The sequence below is a fragment of the Biomphalaria glabrata genome, chromosome 15 (assembly GCF_947242115.1).
Source record: "Biomphalaria glabrata chromosome 15, xgBioGlab47.1, whole genome shotgun sequence".
In the NCBI taxonomy this organism is placed as follows: Eukaryota; Metazoa; Mollusca; class Gastropoda; family Planorbidae; genus Biomphalaria; species Biomphalaria glabrata.
In genome coordinates, this window is record NC_074725.1 from 12,761,342 (window position 1) to 12,784,191 (window position 22,850).

Genomic DNA, 22,850 nt, shown 5'->3' on the forward strand with positions numbered 1-22,850 from the left:
AACCCGGGACTTCTCGTTTCGGTAGCCAAGCGTTTTACCACTGAACCACCACGCCCCCTAGAGAACAGCAGCTGCGAGAAAATGACTTTTGAAACAGCTGACATATGCACGCAAAGTTGATTATAAAAACATCAGGGATATTGACTTAAGTCAGCTTGATTTCACTCGGCCTGAAGTTACTTTTTGTATCCCTTAATTTAGGCCTTCTTATTACTTGATAAATAGAAACTACCCCACACCAAGAGGATCAACAGTGAGCTGCAAGTCAGCGGTGTTGATTTTACATTTTTATTCCTGGAAAATTTTGCCGCCGTGATCTATATTTATACCATAGATGTATATACAAGCATAGACTAGACTGGATATGGAGATTTTTTAACACTACAAAAAATGTCGTGAACTTTTTTTAGAAAGTTGGATCAAGGCGTTGTTTTGTAAAGTAGTTATAAGAAGTAAAGTTGTTTTTTTTTTTCAACCCCAACCTAATTTAATTTTTAGATCTAGATCTAGTAATTGAACATCAAAAATAAGAGTACTCTTGTCTCGTAATTATTATTTTACAATTTTATAGAAAGATCTAGGTAATCAATCTATTTACATGTACATAAGATGATTTAAATCAACATGAAATATTTCCATCTAGGATTTTTGAAACATTATCTCAATGAAAACAAACAGGAAATGGCTTTGTTTCATATATTTGCGTGAATATTCGAGAAATGATTTAGCATTATTTCTAAACTTTGAAAACTAAAGATCATTACTTTTCTAAGACAGAAAAGATTGATGATTGGGGCGACTCCCCTTAGAGCTTGAAAAACGAGTTTACGTACAAAAAAATCTATATATATATGTATAGGTCTGTGAATCGATCAATTGCGGATAAGAATTTATATCCGGTTTCCAGTCTAGATATAATCTATAAGTCTATGTAGCCTAAATAAGTCTATGTAGCCTAAATAAGTCTATGTAGCCTAAATAAGTCTATGTAGTCTAAATAAGTCTATGTAGCCTAAATAAGTCTATGTAGCCTAAATAAGTCTATGTAGTCTAAATAAGTCTATGTAGTCTAAATAAGTCTATGTAGCCTAAATAAGTCTATGTAGTCTAAATAAGTCTATGTAGCCTAAATAAGTCTATGTAGCCTAAGACTTACAGCTTTGGGTCGGTGCGCACGAGGCTAGACAGAATGATGGAGCGGAACCGAACACACTTGAGCTTTGGCGCGTTTTTTTAGTTCCGGGGTCAAATAAATGTCTAAAATAAATAACTTTAACTATCGACTCGATATTGATTTATCGAGAGTCCAATTGTATTGCTTCAGTTTGTAGCTTTAAACAGAGATGCATGTGTTTTCTTTGTGGTGTGAATCTCTTATCATGAGTAAGTACAACGTTATAATAGTATCTTCATTAGAAACATATCATATAGATCAATATTAAACACTATCATGAGTAATAATTAAATTCTAAATTAAATGTCTAGATCTAGATTGTACATTGTCTAAGTAAGGTAATTAACTTCAGCAGAGACCAAAACAATAACATAATAAGGCTTGTCTTCGAGTCCGAAGATTAATGAGGAATGCGGTATTTCTCGTGGTACGCAGCCCCAGCTGTGACCTACATTTTTGCAACATCTAGCGCAGACATAACAATTGTCCGCCGGTGGTCGATTAAGATTTTCTTTTCGCCGTCTGCGTCTGTCCTCGGCAGTGGATTTCCTTTTGGTCTCAAATGTGCATCCCCCGCGGCCTTTGCGAGTGACCTCTAGCTGTCTCGTTCTGAAATATACGTTGTAAATGACCTCCAACTGTCTCATTGTGAAATATACTTTGCGAGTGACCTACAGCTGTCTCATTCTGAAATATACTTTGCGAGTGACCTACAGCTGTCTCGTTCTGAAATATACTTTGTAAGTGACCTACAGCTGTCTAGTTCTGAAATATACGTTGTAAATGACCTCCAACTGTCTCATTCTGAAATATACTTTGCGAGTGACCTACAACTGTCTCATTCTGAAATATACTTTGTAAGTGACCTACAGCTGTCTCGTTCTGAAATATACTTTGTAAGTGACCTCCAGCTGTCTCATTCTGAAGTATACTTTGCGAGTGACCTCCAGCTGTCTCGCTCTGAGATATACTTTGTAAGTGACCTACAGCTGTCTCGTTCTGAAATATACTTTGTAAGTGACCTACAGCGGTCTCGTTCTGAAATATACTTTGCGAGTGACCTACAGCGGTCTCGTTCTGAAATATACTTTGTAAGTGACCTCCAGCTGTCTCTTTCTGAAATATACTTTGTAAGTGACCTACAGCTGTCTCGTTCTGAATATACTTTGTAAGTGACCTACAGCGGTCTCGTTCTGAAATATACTTTGTGAGTGACGTACAGCTGTCTCGCTCTGAAATATACTTTGCGAGTGACCTACAGCTGTCTCGCTCTGAAATATACTTTGCGAGTGACCTACAGCGGTCTCGTTCTGAAATATACTTTGTAAGTGACCTACAGCTGTCTCACTCTGAAATATACTTTGTGAGTGACCTCCAGCTGTCTCGCTCTGAAATATACTTTGTAAGTGACCTACAGCTGTCTCGTTCTGAAGACGCATGCAACCAGGTGCTCTCTTCTATGTCAGCTAGGGCAAGTTGTCGCCTAAGCTGGTCTTTCGAAGCAACATAGAAAGAGCGTCTGTCACCAGTGTATCTGCATAAGATAATATAGTAATAAAGTAACATTTTATTTTAACTGTCACAAGAACCAAATCAGTAACACTAGAATACTGTAATACTTTAAACATTTAAACATATGACCTATGATACATCATCATCTGTCCCTTGACTTTCGTCTTAAGGGATGCTGTAACAGTAACCAAATCCCAAAAACTTTTCTGCCCAGTGATAGATGCATTTCTTTGGTTACTATTGGATTTCTTTTCCAACTTGATTGTATTTTGATTAATTATAGCTATTTTTGTTATATGGATTCATGTCTTGTCTATGCCAACGAATAATGGACCTCATTCACCAAAACGAACGCTCATGTAATAATATTGATAAAAGAACGAAAAAAAAAACAAACAGTCACGTGATAACCATTGTTGAGTAAAATTAGATCTTAATTTGTATAGAAGAGATATAGAAGCACGTGACGAATGTTCTTTACGATTGGTGATTGAGGTCCATTGTGCACAGTTTCAACTTGATCCGAGAATTGATGTGGGAGAAACAACGTGTACAGACTGTTTACCAGACAGACAGACAGACAAACAGAGTGAGATGATATACGTATGTGACAATCTCCATTTTCTTTACTATAAGTTAACTATAAGTCACGTGGTCTTGAACAATTTTGTGTGTGTTTTGATGTACAAATGTGTCCATCTTAGAAATGCTATTTTCCATGGAGCCTCTGGTTCTCCTGGCCTGACCATGTCGTACATCAGATTGGAACCCTTGCCCCATGAGAACATCACACTCGGTCCTGAAGAGAAAATGCTGGAAGAGAGCTTGGTGTTTAGAGGTCGAGTTGTGTTCTTGGCATTTTCCCTCCTGTACCTGATCATAGGATTTCCAGGTAATTTGGGTTTTGAGTAGAATATATGTCTCCCCGTGGAGAGGACATGGCTGGCATGAATAATGTCGTATGTCAGGGTATAAAATCCAAATTAAATTCTATGGATATTTTCTTTTCTAATTGTTTATACCGATAATGTGCAAGTTACATACCACCGGCAATAATCGGCCAGAAGCACGGCATGATACAGCTTGCTTAAGGAGTTTTCTTGTGTGCGGGGGCCTTCGAATCTTGGTGAAAACAGTAATGTTTTACTAAGCCTCTATCCGATTGGTGACTTAGTGTAAAAAAAAAATAATCCTGGGTTGATTTTGGGTTGGTGGGCGTGATTCTCGAAGACGGCTCAAACGATTTTCCTTGAAATTTAACAGTTCCACTTTATCGCTTGAGAACAATCTCTAGTTCATTGGCCGCACCGTGTGAATTCTACTTTGACCATAATAATTTTTTAAAGTAAAAAAAAAAATACAGTTTTAAATTAAATTTGGCTTAAGAACAAAATTATTTATCGTGAACTTGATTTGTTTATTTTCTCATTGCATCCTGGCATATTACTTTTACCATACCCCCCCCCCCCAACCACTTTTATTTTTGTGGGACTTTCAATAAAACTGCCCGCAGCTCAGCAACCCCAGTGTATTGTGGAAACGTAACGTTTACTTGGAGTGGCCCGCCTTGAATTGCCTTTTCCAAACACACTCCTTCCTGGTCTTGGAATTCTGTAACCCCTTACTCTCCCTTTTTTCTCACCATTTTTAAAACACTCTTGGGTCCACGCAACTGTGATTGGCACCTGATATAAGTTGGGGAAAGTAAAAGAATTTGGTCGTTGTGCTGGTCACATGACACACTCGTTAGCTGTCGGCCATAGAGACGGATGAGCTTTACACCATTTTCCCTATAGATCTCAAGGCCTGACAGCGGTACTTGACTTTTTTTTTCACATGAGTCTTCCATTGAATTAACTAGCTTAACTGGGGTGGTGGCTGAATGATAAAGCGTCTTGAGTTCCAACCCCGTTGAAGAGTGGGATTTTGAACTTTAGGATTTTTAGGACACCCCTGAGTTCATCACTGAGGACTCCCCCCCCCCCGAGTGCAGCCACCTCTTATGGGTACCTGGCATACGGTGAGGAAATAAAGGTGGTCGGTCTTTGAGCTTTCCCCATGACACTCGCTAACCGTCGGCAATAGAAACAGATGCCCACAAGGTCTGAAAGGGGAAGCCTTTATTTTACTTTTACTAGCAGACGACTATTTTAAATTACCTTACTGCTAGAAATCTGCTATTTAAATATCTAAATGTACAGAAGAGTTCCATTGAATTATCTTACTGTACAGGAGACTGAATGGAAAAATTATTTGAAATATCTTACAGTTCAGATGCGTTTCATTGAAATACCTTAGAACAGTGTTTCCCAACTGTGTTCCGCGGAGCCCTGGTGTTCCGCGAGGCCTGAATTGGGGATCTTCGAACTACTGGAATAATTAACTTGTAAGACACAACGTGAATTAATCTCCCTAAAAAAAATTACCAAAATGTTCGCTAAATTCTCAGAATGTGCGAAGTGTTCCGTTCAGAAAAAGGTTTGGGAACCACTGCCTTAGCAAACTAGAGCCCAAACCTCCTACAGGACGAAGGGTGAAACTCTTAAAATATCTTACAGTACAGAAGAGTTCCATTCAATTGTCTATCTTCATTCAGGAAACTTACTGACGTTGTGTGTCCTGAGACGGCCAAGCTTCAAGAATAACGACATTGCCTTTTACATCACTATCATGTCCTACCTCAATCTAATGGACATTGTCTTCTTCATGTGCTTGCCCTTCATTGGCAGTGTCACTGGGACCGTGGTGGAGAATATGAACTCTTCACTATGTATGTGAGTATTTAGGTCATCGAGGGTCCAAGTAGCGGTGCCACATAGCTAGGAATAACAGACCCATTGATAGGTCATCGAGGGTCAGTCGCGGTGTCACAAAGCTAGGAATAACAGACCCATTACTAGGTCATCGAGGGTCAGTAGCGGTGTCACATAGCTAGGAATAACAGACCCATTAATAGAGTACTTTCGACTGCCTCGTCTTCTAGGTTGCTTTTTAGCGGCCCCCCGAAAGGGGAAAAGACGCTATTAGTTTTGTGCGAAATGTCTGTCCATCTGTCCGTCCGTCCGTCCAGTTTAGATCTCATAAACTAGAAAAGATATTGAAAATCCGACATCACAATATTTTAGACCATTCAAAGTTCTGATGCAACGGCTATTTTTTTTTTCTTAAAGCGAAAAATCAAATTTTTAAAATCAGTTATGCAAGCAGTTTTTTAAAGAGAAAAAGCTAATTAGTATGCATTATAAGTTAAACCTAATTTAAATTGAATAGTAATCTTATAAACTCCATTTTTCTGAACTTTCTTTATTGCGGAAATTTATTTTTATTTTTTTTTGAGGATTCGAATAAGAGATTGAGCCTTTTCAAAACAATTAGATCAATTATAAGACATCAGTTTGGCCAGGGGAGGCGCAGTGGCTGAGCGGTAAAGCGTTTGGCTACATGACACCCTCGTTAACCGTAGGCCACAAAAACAGATGAACTTTACATCATCTGCCCTATAGACCACAAGGTCTAAAAGGGGAACTAGTTAGGCTAGGTTCACATCTAACTTTACATTCACTTACACCTATGCTTTGATCTGCGGGACCGTTGGGGCACTACACAAGATCTGTTAACCTTCTTTCTCCATTCTTATCTGTAATTTGTCATTGATATAATTTTATTTGGATGTTCTTTCTGAAAATATTGAAGCCTGCCTGGGTGGACCACTTCGGGGGCCGATTTTGAGTTTGTGTTTCCACACAAACTGTCTTTTTGTAACCTTGTTTTTTTCAATGTTTATAAACAGATAGTAACTTCCGGTAAATATCTATCTCTCTGTCCATAAGTAATCACAAGTTCAAGAGTAGGTTAATCCCCTTTGCCCTTGTGTTGATCAATGACAAGGTCTAGGATAAAACTAATCCAACTTTGATTAAACATACATTCAGAATATTCAAATCAGAATATACAATTTCAAACAAAAGATGAAGTTTCAACTACATTCGAAATTACTCGCTGTCGTCATTAAAGTTCACATCAGTTTTCTCTTTCTGTCATCTATTTTCATACAGTTCAGTGGCTAGCTCTTCCCTTATAGCACACAGGTGTTTGGGTTCAATCCTTTTGACTTCCAGTGAAACTTTCAGTTCTTTACCATGGTCGGACTCTGTTCTGACCATTCCCGTTAGTTGGGTCCATGGTGGGACTCAGTTCTGGCGATTCCCGTCAGTTGGGTCCATGGTGGGACTCTGTTTTGACGATTCCCGTCAGTTGGGTCCATGGTGGGACTCTGTTCTGGCGATTCCCGTTAGTTGGGTCCATGGTGGGACTCTGTTCTGGCGATTCCCGTTAGTTGGGTCCATGGTGGGACTCTGTTCTGGCGATTCCCGTTAGTTGGGTCCATGGTGGGACTCTGTTTTGACGATTCCCGTTAGTTGGGTCCATGGTGGGACTCTGTTTTGACGATTCCCGTTAGTTGGGTCCATGGTGGGACTCTGTTCTGGCGATTCCCGTTAGTTGGGTCCATGGTGGGACTCTGTTCTGGCGATTCCCGTTAGTTGGGTCCATGGTGGGACTCTGTTTTGACGATTCCCGTTAGTTGGGTCCATGGTGGGACTCTGTTCTGGCGATTCCCGTTAGTTGGGTCCATGGTGGGACTCTGTTCTGGCGATTCCCGTTAGTTGGGTCCATGGTGGGACTCTGTTCTGGCGATTCCCGTCAGTTGGGTCCATGGTGGGACTCTGTTCTGGCGATTCCCGTTAGTTGGGTCCATGGTGGGACTCTGTTTTGACGATTCCCGTTAGTTGGGTCAATGTCCATCCTTTGCGTCTTGTCCTATTGGTCTCCACCATGTTCCCTTTGGTCTCCCAGCCTGTCACATTTTCAGTCCACAGCCTGTTTTGCAACATTTTCCATTGTTTTACGCATCGTGTACCCAAGCCAGCACTATTTGAGTCTCTTATTTTCTTCCTCTATCGTCATTAGCAGAAAGGCAGCCCATCCTTCATACTTTTCTATTTACAAAAAAATATCATTCACTCATTTCATAACTATGCCGAAACTGTAATACCAGAATAAGCCACTAAAGTTAACTTCTGTTTTTTTTTTAATTTTGAATGGCTAAATTCATGTCTTGATTTCCAGGCTTTAATTTTTTTTTTTAGTTTTTTTTAGTTTTTTACTTAATTATCTAAAATATAAAGCAAATTGTAAGGAGTATTACGTATTTATGTCCCGAATATAAAACAAAACTAGTTGACCAATCTTGATAAAATTTGACATGAATGTTCCTCAAAACACAACAGAGACCGTAGTGAATGTAAAGTGCCCTTTCCAAAACCGGAGTAGCTTAAAAATAAAAATTAGAGAAAAAAAAATCTCTATTGAAGAATAAAACGGTTTAACAAATCGGGTAAACCCATTTTTACAATATTTTTTATTAGCTATGTCGTTAAATGGGTAAACCCCATTTGTATAGCCTACTTTCATTTTGGTTTGAAAATTTAAAAGTTTTAAGGAAAGATCTCGCCATGTTTGACATAGAGCCGCAGGTCATATCTGGCTAGTTGTAAATAATAACAAAACTTAAACAGGGCCTTGACGTAACGGATGCTAATTAGGTTTGTTGTTACCTAAGAGAAAATCATTATTCTTTCTTTCTAGGTTAAGTTATTTGAGCTTCATGGCAGTGCTAAGCATCAACAGCTGGCTGCTGACACCAATGACGCTGGCCAAAATCATGAGTAGAAAGAACAAGGCGGTCCAGTCCAACACCCAGCACCTGGCCATTTCCATCACCATCGTTTTTATGTTGTGCGCGGTCAACAGCGGCCTTCTGGGCATTTCCAGAGTCGGCTACCAGGAGGAGTCAGACAAGTAAGCCCCTGCGTGTACAAGTTTCTCCTTTAATTTAATTGAACCATTTGGTATTTCCCACATTGCGCCTATTCTACAACGCTGCTGTGAGTTTTCTTTCAAAGCTATCAGTCCATAATTGCATATTGCGGTAAATTATAGGCGTCTAAGATCAAAACCTGATTTGTCATTACTAGGTTAAGTTTTGGAGAAATGTTTTAGGTCTGGTTTTTTTTTTTTATTGTGATTCTATGACTGTTATTATGACTTATTGTTTGACTTACTGTTTGACTTACTGCTGTCCTTGAGTCACTTTGACTTTCAATTCCTTCAATTCGATCACACTTTGGTCAGGGTTAGAAGTTCAAATGCATTATTTTGAAAACATTTCCACTTGCGCTGCATGTGAACTCATTTGAATAAAATCACGTGATTGATGATTGACTTGAAACTATCAGCCAAGTCAAGTGGACTGAACCTCTTGACCACGCCTCCCATTGTACTCAATTAGGTTTAAAAAGAAAGGAACAGAATGAGGAAACGTTGACCACCATCAAAAGTCTCAAGACTTAGAAGCAAGTAAATAAAGTAATAGAAAGTGTGACGGTACAAACCAAGAGGGAAAAGACATGGAGACATGAATGAGACATGATGGAGACATGATGGAGACATGATAGAGACATGATAGAGACATGATGGAGGCATGATAGAGGCATGATGGAGGCATGATAGAGACATGATAGAGACATGATAGAGACATGATAGAGACATGATGGAGACATGATGGAGACATGATAGAGGCATGATGGAGGCATGATAGAGACATGATAGAGACATGATGGAGACATGATAGAGACATGATGGAGGCATGATAGAGGCATGATGGAGGCATGATAGAGACATGATAGAGACATGATAGAGACATGATAGAGACATGATGGAGACATGATGGAGACATGATAGAGACATGATAGAGACATGATGGAGGCATGATAGAGGCATGATGGAGGCATGATAGAGACATGATAGAGACATGATAGAGACATGATGGAGACATGATGGAGACATGATAGAGACATGATGGAGACATGATGGAGACATGATAGAGACATGATAGAGGCATGACAGAGACATGACAGAGGCATGATAGAGGCATGATAGAGACATGATGGAGACATGATGGAGACATGATAGAGACATGATAGAGGCATGATAGAGACATGACAGAGGCATGATAGAGGCATGATAGAGGCATGATAGAGGCATGATAGAGGCATGATGGAGGCATGATAGAGACATGATAGAGACATGATAGAGACATGATAGAGACATGATGGAGGCATGATAGAGGCATGATGGAGGCATGATAGAGACATGATAGAGACATGATAGAGACATGATAGAGACATGATGGAGACATGATGGAGACATGATAGAGACATGATGGAGACATGATAGAGACATGATAGAGACATGATGGAGGCATGATAGAGGCATGATGGAGGCATGATAGAGACATGATAGAGACATGATAGAGACATGATGGAGACATGATGGAGACATGATAGAGACATGATGGAGACATGATATAGACATGATAGAGACATGATAGAGGCATGACAGAGACATGACAGAGGCATGATAGAGGCATGATAGAGACATGATGGAGACATGATGGAGACATGATAGAGACATGATAGAGGCATGATAGAGACATGACAGAGGCATGATAGAGGCATGATAGAGGCATGATAGAGGCATGATAGAGGCATGATGGAGGCATGATAGAGACATGATAGAGACATGACAGAGGCATGATAGAGGCATGATAGAGGCATGATAGAGGCATGATGGAGACATGATGGAGACATGATAGAGGCATGATAGAGACATGATGGAGACATGATAGAGGCATGATAGAGACATGATAGAGGCATGATGGAGACATGATGGAGACATGATGGAGACATGATGGAGACATGATGGAGACATGATAGAGACATGATGGAGACATGATGGAGACATGATGGAGACATGATGGAGACATGATGGAGACATGATGGAGACATCAATGAACAAAAACTGAAATTGCATTGGAAAAAAGAAACACATAGGATATATGCTTTACAAAATACAAACAGAAAGCTTATATTAAGTGTCATTGTATCAATCAGTTTGTTTCAGTCACGTAATCAAATTTTTAATACAACTAAACTAGCGATTAAAATTCTGAGCGATTAGAAATATTTTTACCAAATATTTTTTGTCAAGCTTTCACAATGCATTATGATCCTATCACTTGTCTGGACCAGTTGAGAAAAACAAAAGGGGGGTGGGTTAGATGGGGGTATCTAGGTAAATGTTACCATGATCGCTTTTTTGAATGCATTTTAAAAAAAATAGTAACTTAAGAGTTCATAGCTTCTGATACTCTTGCTGAAAACGTTTAAATCTGTCAATCTCCCTACCTTGAAGACCCAAGAGTTGACCCGTCGGGTGCCTCTTGAGTTTTTGTGTTAACACAAACTATTCTTGTTATCTCGGTTGTTTGTTTTTTAATTCTCTTCATCAAATCATGGAAGCAAGTTCGTGGGCTGCTACCAGACCAGAAACATCCTGATCCTGACGCTGGAGGTGCTCTTTGTCTCAATCATGCCTTTGGCGGTCATGTTTGTCCTGTACATCTACTTCTTTTTCAAGCCCCACATAGAGCCTCCATCGGAAGCGATGTTTCAAAGAAGGAAGTCCTCCAGGGCTGGCTCCAGGAGACCCTCAATGATGAGGAGGAACAGTAGACGAAAAAGTAGCGTGTGCAAAGAAGTCCAGAAAAGTAAGTCTTTTTCTTTATTACAAAACTTATATCAGCTCACTCTATCTGTCTGTCTGTCAGTCTGTCTGTCAGTCTGTCAGTCCGCCTGGTTAAAAGTTTGAACCCGTTATTTCTCCCACACTAATTCTCGGATCAAGTTGAAAGTTTGTAGAATTATTTATTATCAAAGACAATATATAAATCAATATAAAAAATAACCAATTAGTCTGGTAATTAATTATTTTGTTTGATGCCAACAAGGGAAATTTATACTTCAGTATTTACAGTTATGACTTTTGTCCCCTTAGATAATTATTCACGTTACTTCTCATACATCCATTCTCGGATCAAAGTTGAAAGTTGAAACAATTATTTATGTACCTATCAAAACATTTATCAGTTTCAAAATTCACCATTTATTAAGTATTAGTAATTGATTATTTTGTTTGATATTGAAAAAGGAAACAATTGCTACATTATTAAGAGATATTGTCGTGAGTGTGGAGTTGTTGTTATTTTTTAAGGTTTTTAAAAAAAATATTATGCTTGCTTATTCCTCTGTTCGTCTTTGACCCCATTAAAAATCAGTTGACTCTCATCCATTATGACTTGTAGACTTTAATCAATCCTCTGCATATTTGAACTCCATAAATTACTTCATTTTTAGCGTCCCCAGCTCTCCAGCACTTCGTTCTACTTCTGGACCTCCAGTACGCCGCCGCTGTGTTGCCAACATCAACCTATTACTTTTTACTCTTCAGCCACGAGTCCACCACCATCATAGACGAAGCCAAAGAGAAGTTTGGTGAGCTTAGTCAATCTTTGTCATTAACATAAACAAAAATAAGTTGTTACTGCTTTGTTTTTACTGCATCTCCTGACTAAAGAATGGGTGGGCTGGAGGTGGACATCGTAAACATACTTTGATCTCATGTCTCACGTGATCAGCCACAGACAAGGACAAATACTTTCTTCCCGTCTTTCTAAAGCAACTTTAGATGGAAGTCAAAAAGAGACCCAACTATTTTGTTCAAACCCAAGAGAACGAATTCTATGATTGATTAGAGCCACTTTCAAAATAAAAAAATGGAAACAGCGCAGCACAATGGCCACGGAATCAATTATTAACTGGCTATTTCCTTCAGACTAATTCCACTGTCCACTCAGTGGACGAACCGACAATACTTTCTTACTAGTTTTCCTTAAGTTATTGCCGTGGTGATCATCGATCGCTGTCTTTGATTGATTCTGTACTGCTCCTCAACATGTTATGTATTTCTGTCCTTGACATGTCATGATTTTGTGTCCTTGACATGTCATGTATTTGTTTCCTTGACATGTCATGTATTTGTGTCCTTGACATGTCATGTATTTGTGTCCTTGACATGTCAAGTATTTGTTTTCTTGACATGTCAAGCATTTCATGACTTACTTAAACAACAACCAACAGTAAGCCTTTAGTTGAACGTCTGCAAATAAATGCTAGTCCTCTAATCTCAAATAAGCTACCTATGTGATTGTCAATAGCTATATTGATATTATTAGCTTAAATAAGCTATCTACGTGATTGTCGATCGCTATATGGATATTACTAGCTCCAATACGCTACCTATGTGATAGTCAATTGCTATATTGATATTACTAACTCAAATATGCTACCTCTGTGATAGTCAATTTCTATATTGCTATTTCTAGCTCAAATACGCTACCTCTGTGATAGTCAATAGCTATATTGATATTACTAGCTCAAATACGCTACCTCTGTGATAGTCCATTGCTATATTGATATTACTAGCTCAAATACGCTACCTCTGTGATAGTCCATTGCTATATTGATATTACTAGCTCAAATACGCTACCTCTGTGATTGTCAATTACTGAATTGATATTACTAGCTCAAATACGCTACCTCTGTGATTGTCAATTACTGAATTGATATTACTAGCTCAAATACGCTACCTCTGTGATTGTCAATAGCTATATTGATATTACTAGCTCAAATACGCTACCTCTGTGATTGTCAATTACTGAATTGATATTACTAGCTCAAATACGCTACCTCTGTGATTGTCAATTACTGAATTGATATTACTAGCTCAAATACGCTACCTCTGTGATTGTCAATTACTGAATTGATATTACTAGCTCAAATACGCTACCTCTGTGATTGTCAATTACTGAATTGATATTACTAGCTCAAATACGCTACCTCTGTGATTGTCAATTACTGAATTGATATTACTAGCTCAAATACGCTACCTCTGTGATTGTCAATTACTGAATTGATATTACTAGCTCAAATACGCTACCTCTGTGATTGTCAATTACTGAATTGATATTACTAGCTCAAATACGCTACCTCTGTGATAGTCAATTGCTATATTGATATTACTAACTCAAATATGCTACCTCTGTGATAGTCAATTTCTATATTGCTATTTCTAGCTCAAATACGCTACCTCTGTGATAGTCAATAGCTATATTGATATTACTAGCTCAAATACGCTACCTCTGTGATTGTCAATTACTGAATTGATATTACTAGCTCAAATACGCTACCTCTGTGATTGTCAATTACTGAATTGATATTACTAGCTCAAATACGCTACCTCTGTGATTGTCAATAGCTATATTGATATTACTAGCTCAAATACGCTACCTCTGTGATTGTCAATTACTGAATTGATATTACTAGCTCAAATACGCTACCTCTGTGATTGTCAATTACTGAATTGATATTACTAGCTCAAATACGCTACCTCTGTGATTGTCAATTACTGAATTGATATTACTAGCTCAAATACGCTACCTCTGTGATTGTCAATTACTGAATTGATATTACTAGCTCAAATACGCTACCTCTGTGATTGTCAATTACTGAATTGATATTACTAGCTCAAATACGCTACCTCTGTGATTGTCAATTACTGAATTGATATTACTAGCTCAAATACGCTACCTCTGTGATTGTCAATTACTGAATTGATATTACTAGCTCAAATACGCTACCTCTGTGATTGTCAATTACTGAATTGATATTACTAGCTCAAATACGCTACCTCTGTGATTGTCAATTACTGAATTGATATTACTAGCTCAAATACGCTACCTCTGTGATTGTCAATTACTGAATTGATATTACTAGCTCAAATACGCTACCTCTGTGATAGTCAATTTCTATATTGATATTACTAGCTCAAATACGCTACCTCTGTAATTGTCAATTACTGAATTGATATTACTAGCTCAAATACGCTACCTCTGTGATAGTCAATTTCTATATTGATATTACTAGCTCAAATACGCTACCTCTGTGATTTTCAATTACTGAATTGATATTACTAGCTCAAATACGCTACCTCTGTGATAGTCAATTTCTATATTGATATTACTAGCTCAAATACGCTACCTCTGTGATTGTCCATTGCTATATTGATATTACTAGCTCAAATACGCTACCTCTGTGATAGTCCATTGCTATATTGATATTACTAGCTCAAATACGCTACCTCTGTGATAGTCCATTGCTATATTGATATTACTAGCTCAAATACGCTACCTCTGTGATAGTCCATTGCTATATTGATATTACTAGCTCAAATACGCTACCTCTGTGATAGTCCATTGCTATATTGATATTACTAGCTCTAAGTCTGTCCATGGTCATCCTTCACATGCAAGTGGCTACCAGCTTCATTCTGTTCTACACCTGTGACGTGGAATTCAGAAAAGAGGTCAGGTCAACGTTGCAAACGTACTTATTGGGGAAGGGAGAGACACCGGAAGAAACGCCAGTATGTGTAGGTAAGTGACAAACAAAAGGTAACTATGGCCACCAATTATACATATAGAATTTTTAGATTTTTAAAAAGCATGATACTGCTCGCTCTCTCTCTCTCTCTCTCTCTCTCTCTCTCTCTCTGTATATATATAACAATATATATATATATATATATATATATATATATTGTTGATTTGATTACCAGAAAAAAAAGGAGTTTTTGTGTCTGTCGTAGCTGTTGGTGACTTGTATATTCTTTGTGATGGTAAAATCACAAAGTCCTAAACTCTTTTTACCTTCTAATGAATGTATAATAGAGAGAAAGAGAGGAGAGAGTGAAAGAGAGGAGAGAGAGAAAGAGAGGAGAGAGAGAAAGAGATGGGGTAAATACTGAGAGAGTGTTAGAATTGCAAACAAATTTATAGGGTACCTTTTTAGCGGCCCCCGAAAGGGGAATAGACGCTATTAGTTTTGCGTGGTCTGTCTGTCCGTCCGTCCCGTTAAGATCTCGTAAACTAGAAAATATATTGAAAATCCAACATCATGATATTTTAGATCATTCAAAGTTCTGATTCAATGGCTACTTTCTTTTCTGAAAGCGAAAAATTTAATTTTGAAAATGAAATATGCAACCATTTTTTTTCATAAAAATACACCATTTTTACAACTCTTCACTATTAATATTAACAAACACGGAAGGCTACTTGGTAAGGGAGACTACTGTTTAGTATATTTTAAACACATTTATGCAAACGTTTTAGATTTTTGTCAAAAAAATATATTTTATTTTTTTGAAATTATATTGCTAAATTAAGTAAGTTCTGTCATACTAACTACTACATTTACTAAAAACAAATGCTGACTTTTATTTTTAAAGAGAAAAAATTATTTAGTATACATATAAGTGGAAAATAATTTAAAGCAACATTTAATAAGTACTTTTTATGGAACACCAAACTATAGCCGTTATGTACACAGACAATGAGGCTTTGAATAAGAGATGAACTTTTTACAGAACAATTAGATCAATTAGATAATCATTATATACATTAGTTAGGCCAGGTTCACATCTAAATTCTCCTCCACTTTCACCTATCTCTTGGTCTGCTGGATCGTTTTGGGCACCACACGAGATCTGTTAACCTTTCTCCATTCTTCTCTGTCAATTGCCTTGATAGAATTTCATTCTTATATTCTTTATGAAAATATTGAAACCTCCCATTCTACCTGCCTGTGTGTACCACTTCGGAGGCCGACTTTGAGTTTGTGTCTCCACACAAACTGTCTTAGTAACCTTGTTTTCTTTTCACTTTGTAGAGGAAATCCAAGTCGTAAGAAACGACACAGATACTCACGACATCCCTGAACCGGAAGCCACGATGCCACACGAAGATAATATGTCTGGGGTCAGAACACCACAATCCATGGACAGGTCTGTCACCAGTTCGCTGAACCAGAACCAATCGCCACAGATTTTGGAACATATTAAGCACAGGGGCTCTGAAATAAATTGATTTGTTTTTGGTTGATTGATTACTTGTTAATGTTTGTGCTTGTGAAGTCGGGAAGGGGGGGGGGAGGAAAGAGGCTTGGATTAAATCATTTAATGCGAATATTAATAAATAAATACACACATACACACACACACACATATATATATATATATATATATATATCAGTGGCGTAGCTAGAGTATATGATGCCTGGTGCGGTACCTCATCTTGATGCCCCCCCCCCCCAAAAAAAAAAAAACAACTAACTAATTAATAACATTGCAAAACCTGTTCAAAATAATATGTATTCATTAATCAAATATTGTTAATTAAAAAAAAAAACACTTTTACATAAACATACTAAAAATGAATTTTACGCGCTTTCTTGCTGGCAAAAGTATCAATAATTTTATCGAAATCCATTTTTTTCCACCAGCTCTTGTTCAATGGACAAAATGGCCAAATTAGTGAGCCGTAAATTTGTCATCGTTGATCGGAAGTAATTCTTGATCAGTTTAAGTTTGGAAAAACTTCTCTCGCATGTAGCGACGCTTACCGCAATAGTCAAAAATATGCGAATCATGATGACGATATTCGGGACTGAATCATCTAGCTGATATTTATTTATAAAATTCAAGAGCTCAACAGGTCTTTGTTTTGGAAATTCGGAGGCTTCTGATGAAACTGAAAAATTTTCCTTCGTAGCTCTTCTTTGTCTGCAAGTACAGAGTAGTCACTTTTCTCACCTGGCATCTTTTTCTTATGGCCAATACGTTTTGAGGTTCTGTACTGATTCTCAGATCTGAGCACACGCTTTCGGCAAAGGAAATGCTGGATTCAGCGATGTCCTCTCGATTACTACTTAAAAATGTCTCTAATGTTTTTAGTTTGAGTGAGCAGTCTTGAATAGACAATTCTTGTTTTCGAAGGTAGACTTGCGCATCATTAATTTCAGTTAATACAGGAGCCCAAAATCCAATATAGGTGACAAAATTAAAAGACTGAACAGCAACCAATAATCCACCTGCTTCATATCTAGTCGATGAATTTTCATCTCTGCTAGTTAATGTCTCCAGAGTTTGAGCAGGCAATGAATAGTGATTTCTAGAATACGTTTTTGGACACCGTAGTTTTGACCTTTCATGACCGCAGCATTATTATAGCCTTGACCCCTGCAGTCCATTATGTGTAAGCCATCCGAACGCAGTTTCTCTAGAATCATCTTAGCGATTCCAGCAGCATGCATGTCCTTTCTGTCGATGAAGTCAATAAAAGACTCACGAACTTGCACCCCGTCATTATCCATGACAACATACCGTAAAATTTGGGAAGTTTGATCCAGCTTTAAGATGTCAGGTGTACTGTCAAAAATAATAGAGAAATGTTTGGCTTGTTTTACTTGCTGTATGATTTGTTTTTTTAGCGTGATCCCCCAATATTGTAATAAATTCATTTTGTATTTGTGGAGACATGTATGTATTCGGTCTGGAACAAAGCTTAGTTCGAAGCACATGCTCCCTCAAGAGTGGATCCTACGTTGATAGTAATTTTACTAACTCTCCAGGTTTTCGTCTCTTGTATAATCAAATCTTGGACCTTGTTGTCCATATTGTTTCCTACGCTCAGGCGAACTTCAAGTTCCCTCCAAGCAAGCGATGACTGAATGTGAGCTCTGCTGGTCTCATGTTTTTCTATTTTCGAGGATAACCTCCACCACTCATTGAATCCATCTTTGGATTTAAATGAAGATGATGAAATCTTAACAAACGTGGCCCCTTTACAATTAAGGAGGGAGGGGGCGGTACTTACGGCCTACGAGCGCTACAAAGGGGGCGACTCTAGGCTACCCACCACAATCTTAGTGCAACAGTGGAGAGAGAGGAACCGCATAAAAATGCGATCGTTCCTCCACATTGCGGCCAATTTGTCAAAATCATCTGGGCTCTCCACTGATAGAATTCCTATTAGAAGAATTAATACTTGCCCTCCGTGGAGGAGATCGCCGGCCCCACAAATAAACATGTCCCTTATAGGGCAAGAGGGAGCAACCAAGAGGCGATTAACACCTGCCATACTCCAAAACTTGGCATCAGCTACACTAAAGTCCTACCCATCAGATGCCATTTTCTGCTATACCGATGGGTCGGTAATGAGGGACCCCGATAGATCTGGGTATGGGGCCCTTATAGTCTACCCAGACCGGACAGAACCAGAGATGCCGATATCTCCGTCTGAGCTTAAAAGGGTTTTGAGTTTTGAGGCGCCTGCCAGACTAGTCAGTCTTGAGCACTGTTCATCATTTTGTTTACGTTACAGTATTTCAATTAACTAGTTAGTTAAAAAAAAACTCGTAGAAAACAAAGGTTAGCTTATTTTAAAAAATTGACATTACAATAGAATTATTTCCAAAATTAAACTATTAAGAATCATAAAGAAATGAATAAACTAAGACAATTAGAGCTAGACTTTAGAAATATATTTGTAAACTTAAAATCTAGATTAAACCAATGGACTAAACAATGAAGTAAAAAAAGGTTGGACTATCTTCTTCTTCTTCTCTATATTACAAAGCATCGATCAGTGTAGTAACAACATGTACCGTGTGTCCGAAATAAATCTAGTAAATTAGATTCAAACTGTTCTATACCTTACATTGTATTGAAGAAATAGTCAAGGAGATGAAACAAAATAGCGACATGACTAGTTTATAAATCGTTAGTTCATGTTTAAAATACAGTAGTTTATGTTTGTTCGTGTCCAAACAATTAGTCGTTTTTACTGAAACGCTCAGGGAAATAGGAAATTAATACACACTGGGGGAATTTTGGTGCCCCTCTCCACTTGGTGCCCTGTGCGGCCCTCACCACCCGCACATTGGTAGCTACGCCACTGCGTGAAAGGATCATTAGCAGGGGCGTAACTAGGGATTTGGGGGCCCGGGGGGATTGACCTCTTTGGGGGCCCCTTGCATTATGACATTCGACATATGAAATGAGATAATGTACGCAAAAATATATAAGCCCCAAATCAAATTGGTTCAGTATATCAGTAAACTTAACAAAAAGTAATCATCAAGACTCTTTTAATGAATAATACCGTTGTTTATTAGTTAAATAATGCACAAGTGACAAATCTAAATTGATATCGCTTCACGTCGTGCATTCTGTGCAGCAAAGACATCTATAACATCAACTACATCGATACTTTCTAGTATTTGTGACTTCACTGACATTAAAACCATGATAAGCCTTTCTTGCGTCATTGTGCTCCTGAGATACTTTTTGATGAGCTTGAGCTTTGAGAATGATCTCTTACATGACGTAATGGAAGTGGCCTGAATTAGCGGTATTCGGAGGAGGTTGCAAAGTCTGAGCACACGTAATTCCCATATGAAGCCTGTTTCCTCAATATGTCTATTGGTGATTGTATTACTGTTTGTTGATGAAAAGTGCTCGTGCATCAGGTGTCTTGGTTCAAGAAGAAACCCAAAGGTATCCATTTTCTTTCCAGCCTTTGGAATCTGCCCTTCATCTCCATATGAAATCTGTCCAGCACTTCTGTCGCAACACGTTTGAATTGCAGTTGTATTGACAGTCCTACATTAGAACTCAACTTCCCATCAAGTCTTTTCTTTCATATGGTTGTTTTGATTACAGAGAATCCACAGTATTCACTACCTTCTTTTGCTTTTTCGATGGATTGGGTTTTTGTCAATTTCTCATCATTTTGCAGAAAGCATGAAAAGGTACTAATTTATTTAGCAGATTCCCGTATATGCAGTCCAGACTTTTGTAGTTTCTCCCGAACTATATTAATTGGGCACAGGAGCTTTGACCAGAATTCAAGATAGGCAAAAAATTCGTAATTTTCCACTGCATGAAGAAGATTCTGTGCTAATATTATATGGCATTACGTCATTGTTGGTTGTTTATGTTTTGTGCGAAAGCAAAAGGATTCAGAGTATACAAAAGTGGGAAAGATCCATATCTCGTTATGCTCGAGTATAGAAATACTCCGATAAGTGGACTGCCGTATTCACCATCACAACTGCTGACGAGTAGAAGACTCAGGGAATCATTCCAACTGATCACAAACTATTGAAACCATTGGTAGCTGAAAATGCAGAGACATTACTCAACGAACAAAGCTAAGTGAAATACGATGCAAAAGCAAGACTACCTAAAGTTTATTCTATCGGAGAGTTCGTCTAGGTCAAACATGGCAGAAAGCAGTTGTCATAAAAAAAAATTCAGCACCCAGATCTTACATCATAAAGACAAACAATGGAATAACATACAGAAGAAATCAACGCTTTTTAAATAAGAGTTTCGATAAAGACATCTCTGGGTACTATGATACCGATGAAGACAATGAACTGCAAACTGTTGCAACAAACGAAACAGACAGTTATAGACCAACGTCTAGAGAACTTGTTCAGTCAAGACAACCAGAAGTGGACGAATTGTTAAAGTTCCTAGTAAACAGTGCCGGTCGCAGTGGGCGCCGCGCTTTCATAGGCCCCGCGCTAATTCCAAGTGTACATTATTAAATTAAACAATTATAACGTATATAAAATAACAGGGTTTTCGCGACCTCCTGATTTTTCAGGGCCTCCAGGAAATCTCATGAAAAGGCAAAATATACGATAAAGTCCTGAACTTTTTTTGAATTTATTCAAATCTCCTGAAGAATAGACGAAATTGACGTTTTGGGGTGCCAATAAATAAAAAGTGGCATTGCGAGCTTTCATTTGATAAAAATTTATTGCAAAGACGAAAGTAGGCCTATTTTCTAATTCAAAAAATAATAATTTTGACATTATGCTTATCCCTACCCAGACTAGGCCCCGCGCGATCCGTTTCGCATAGGGCCCCGCAAATGCTAGGGCCGGCCCTGCTAGTAGATATCACTATTAAGAACTTTAAAAGGAAGGGTGTGATAATAACTTCAATAGGAAGGATGTATTAATATTATATGATATTACGTCATTGTTTGTTGTTTATGTTTTGTGCGAAAGCAAAAGGACTAGATCATTAGATGTAAATAAAAAGAGAGAGTTTCCATTGGATTGAGGAAAGATGAATAAAGGGGTAATAACTCGAGTGTGAAGTTTAATTCTGAAATTATAGACGCCAAACCCAAATAATGGACAATTTTAGCATTGTTAAGAATAACTTTTAGTTATACTCGATTCTGTAAATTTCGCTTCAATGTTAATTAGTGTAGCCATATAATACTCGCCATTTAGATCTATTATTAGTAAAGGTAACAAGATACCTGGAATTTGCTGTATATCATGCAGTTTTATTCGTGGCAACAAAGTTTAAAATGGAAGGTCCTTTATATCCATAAAAACTGATCTCTGCGGCAAAAATATTTTTAAAATATCTAGGTTTAGTCTTTGTGATAAATTTAATCCATAAATGTTGATTAAAAAAAGACACCCGTTGACACTATTTGTCAATCAAATATATTAATTTATGTATTTACAAATAAATTTCGGACACCCATTTGGGGGCCCCCCCTAGGTGGGGGCCCGGGGGGATTTTAAAATTCTCCCCCCCATCCCCCCCCCCTTAGTTACGCCACTGATCATTAGTTAAGTTTAACATACATCTAAATCCAATCCACTAGATTAGTAAACACAAACTTAGACCCGCAGGCCGCGGGTAATGTCTGGCGAACATCCTTTCATTAGACATTACCAAATGGTTACACATTAACAGTGATTAACACATCTCTCTACTGAGTCTATTCCTAGGCCTAGGTCTAAAACTCTTATTGAACTCTAAGATGATAAAACTTCTTTTCGCAAAGATAGTTTTATGCTTTAACACATATACATACTAATTATTGTCCATTCATTTCATATTTTAATCAAATTAGCATTAAAATTTGTTTTTCTAAAGCATTTTTAATACATTCGTTCGCTGTTCGCTAAATAAAGCTGAGAGATAGGCCTATATTCATTCATTCATTCACGCATGCGCAACACAGAATGAACTCTATAAAAGCCTCTAGATTAGTGTAGATTTAGATCTATGTCTACCTAAAGATCTACTTTATACTGTAACACATGAACATACAAAATTAAGTCTATTCGTCTAAAATTTTAATCAAATATATGTAGCCCTACAAGCAAATGTTTTAATTTGAACAAATGGATTTAAGCCTATTAGCTATTCTGATTTGATAGCTTCATTCACACTATTTTTACACTGACACATTCGCTTTACTTATTAC

General features: G+C 37.8%; 1 protein-coding gene across 1 annotated transcript; it reads left to right on the forward strand.

The window, feature by feature from the left end:
• Positions 1–1,198: 1,198 nt before the first annotated feature.
• On the forward strand, positions 1,199–16,643 carry LOC106063444 (uncharacterized). The gene is made up of 8 exons (XM_013221806.2): positions 1,199–1,383; positions 3,391–3,578; positions 5,283–5,460; positions 8,333–8,545; positions 11,107–11,354; positions 12,001–12,138; positions 14,979–15,137; positions 16,432–16,643. Exons 2-8 carry the CDS (start codon positions 3,434–3,436, stop codon positions 16,626–16,628), a joined length of 1,278 nt encoding a protein of 425 aa, XP_013077260.2. The 5' UTR covers positions 1,199–1,383; positions 3,391–3,433; the 3' UTR covers positions 16,629–16,643.
• The last annotated feature ends 6,207 nt before the right edge of the window (positions 16,644–22,850 follow it).

Excerpts from the sequence above, each read along its gene's own strand:
- LOC106063444 (XM_013221806.2), top strand. The coding sequence starts at position 3,434 with ATGTCGTACATCAGATTGGAACCCTTGCCCCATGAGAACATCACACTC. Across the intron at positions 8,546-11,106 it reads TACCAGGAGGAGTCAGACAA|CAAGTTCGTGGGCTGCTACC; the intron begins GTAAGCCCCTGC and ends AAATCATGGAAG. Across the intron at positions 11,355-12,000 it reads GTGCAAAGAAGTCCAGAAAA|CGTCCCCAGCTCTCCAGCAC; the intron begins GTAAGTCTTTTT and ends CTTCATTTTTAG.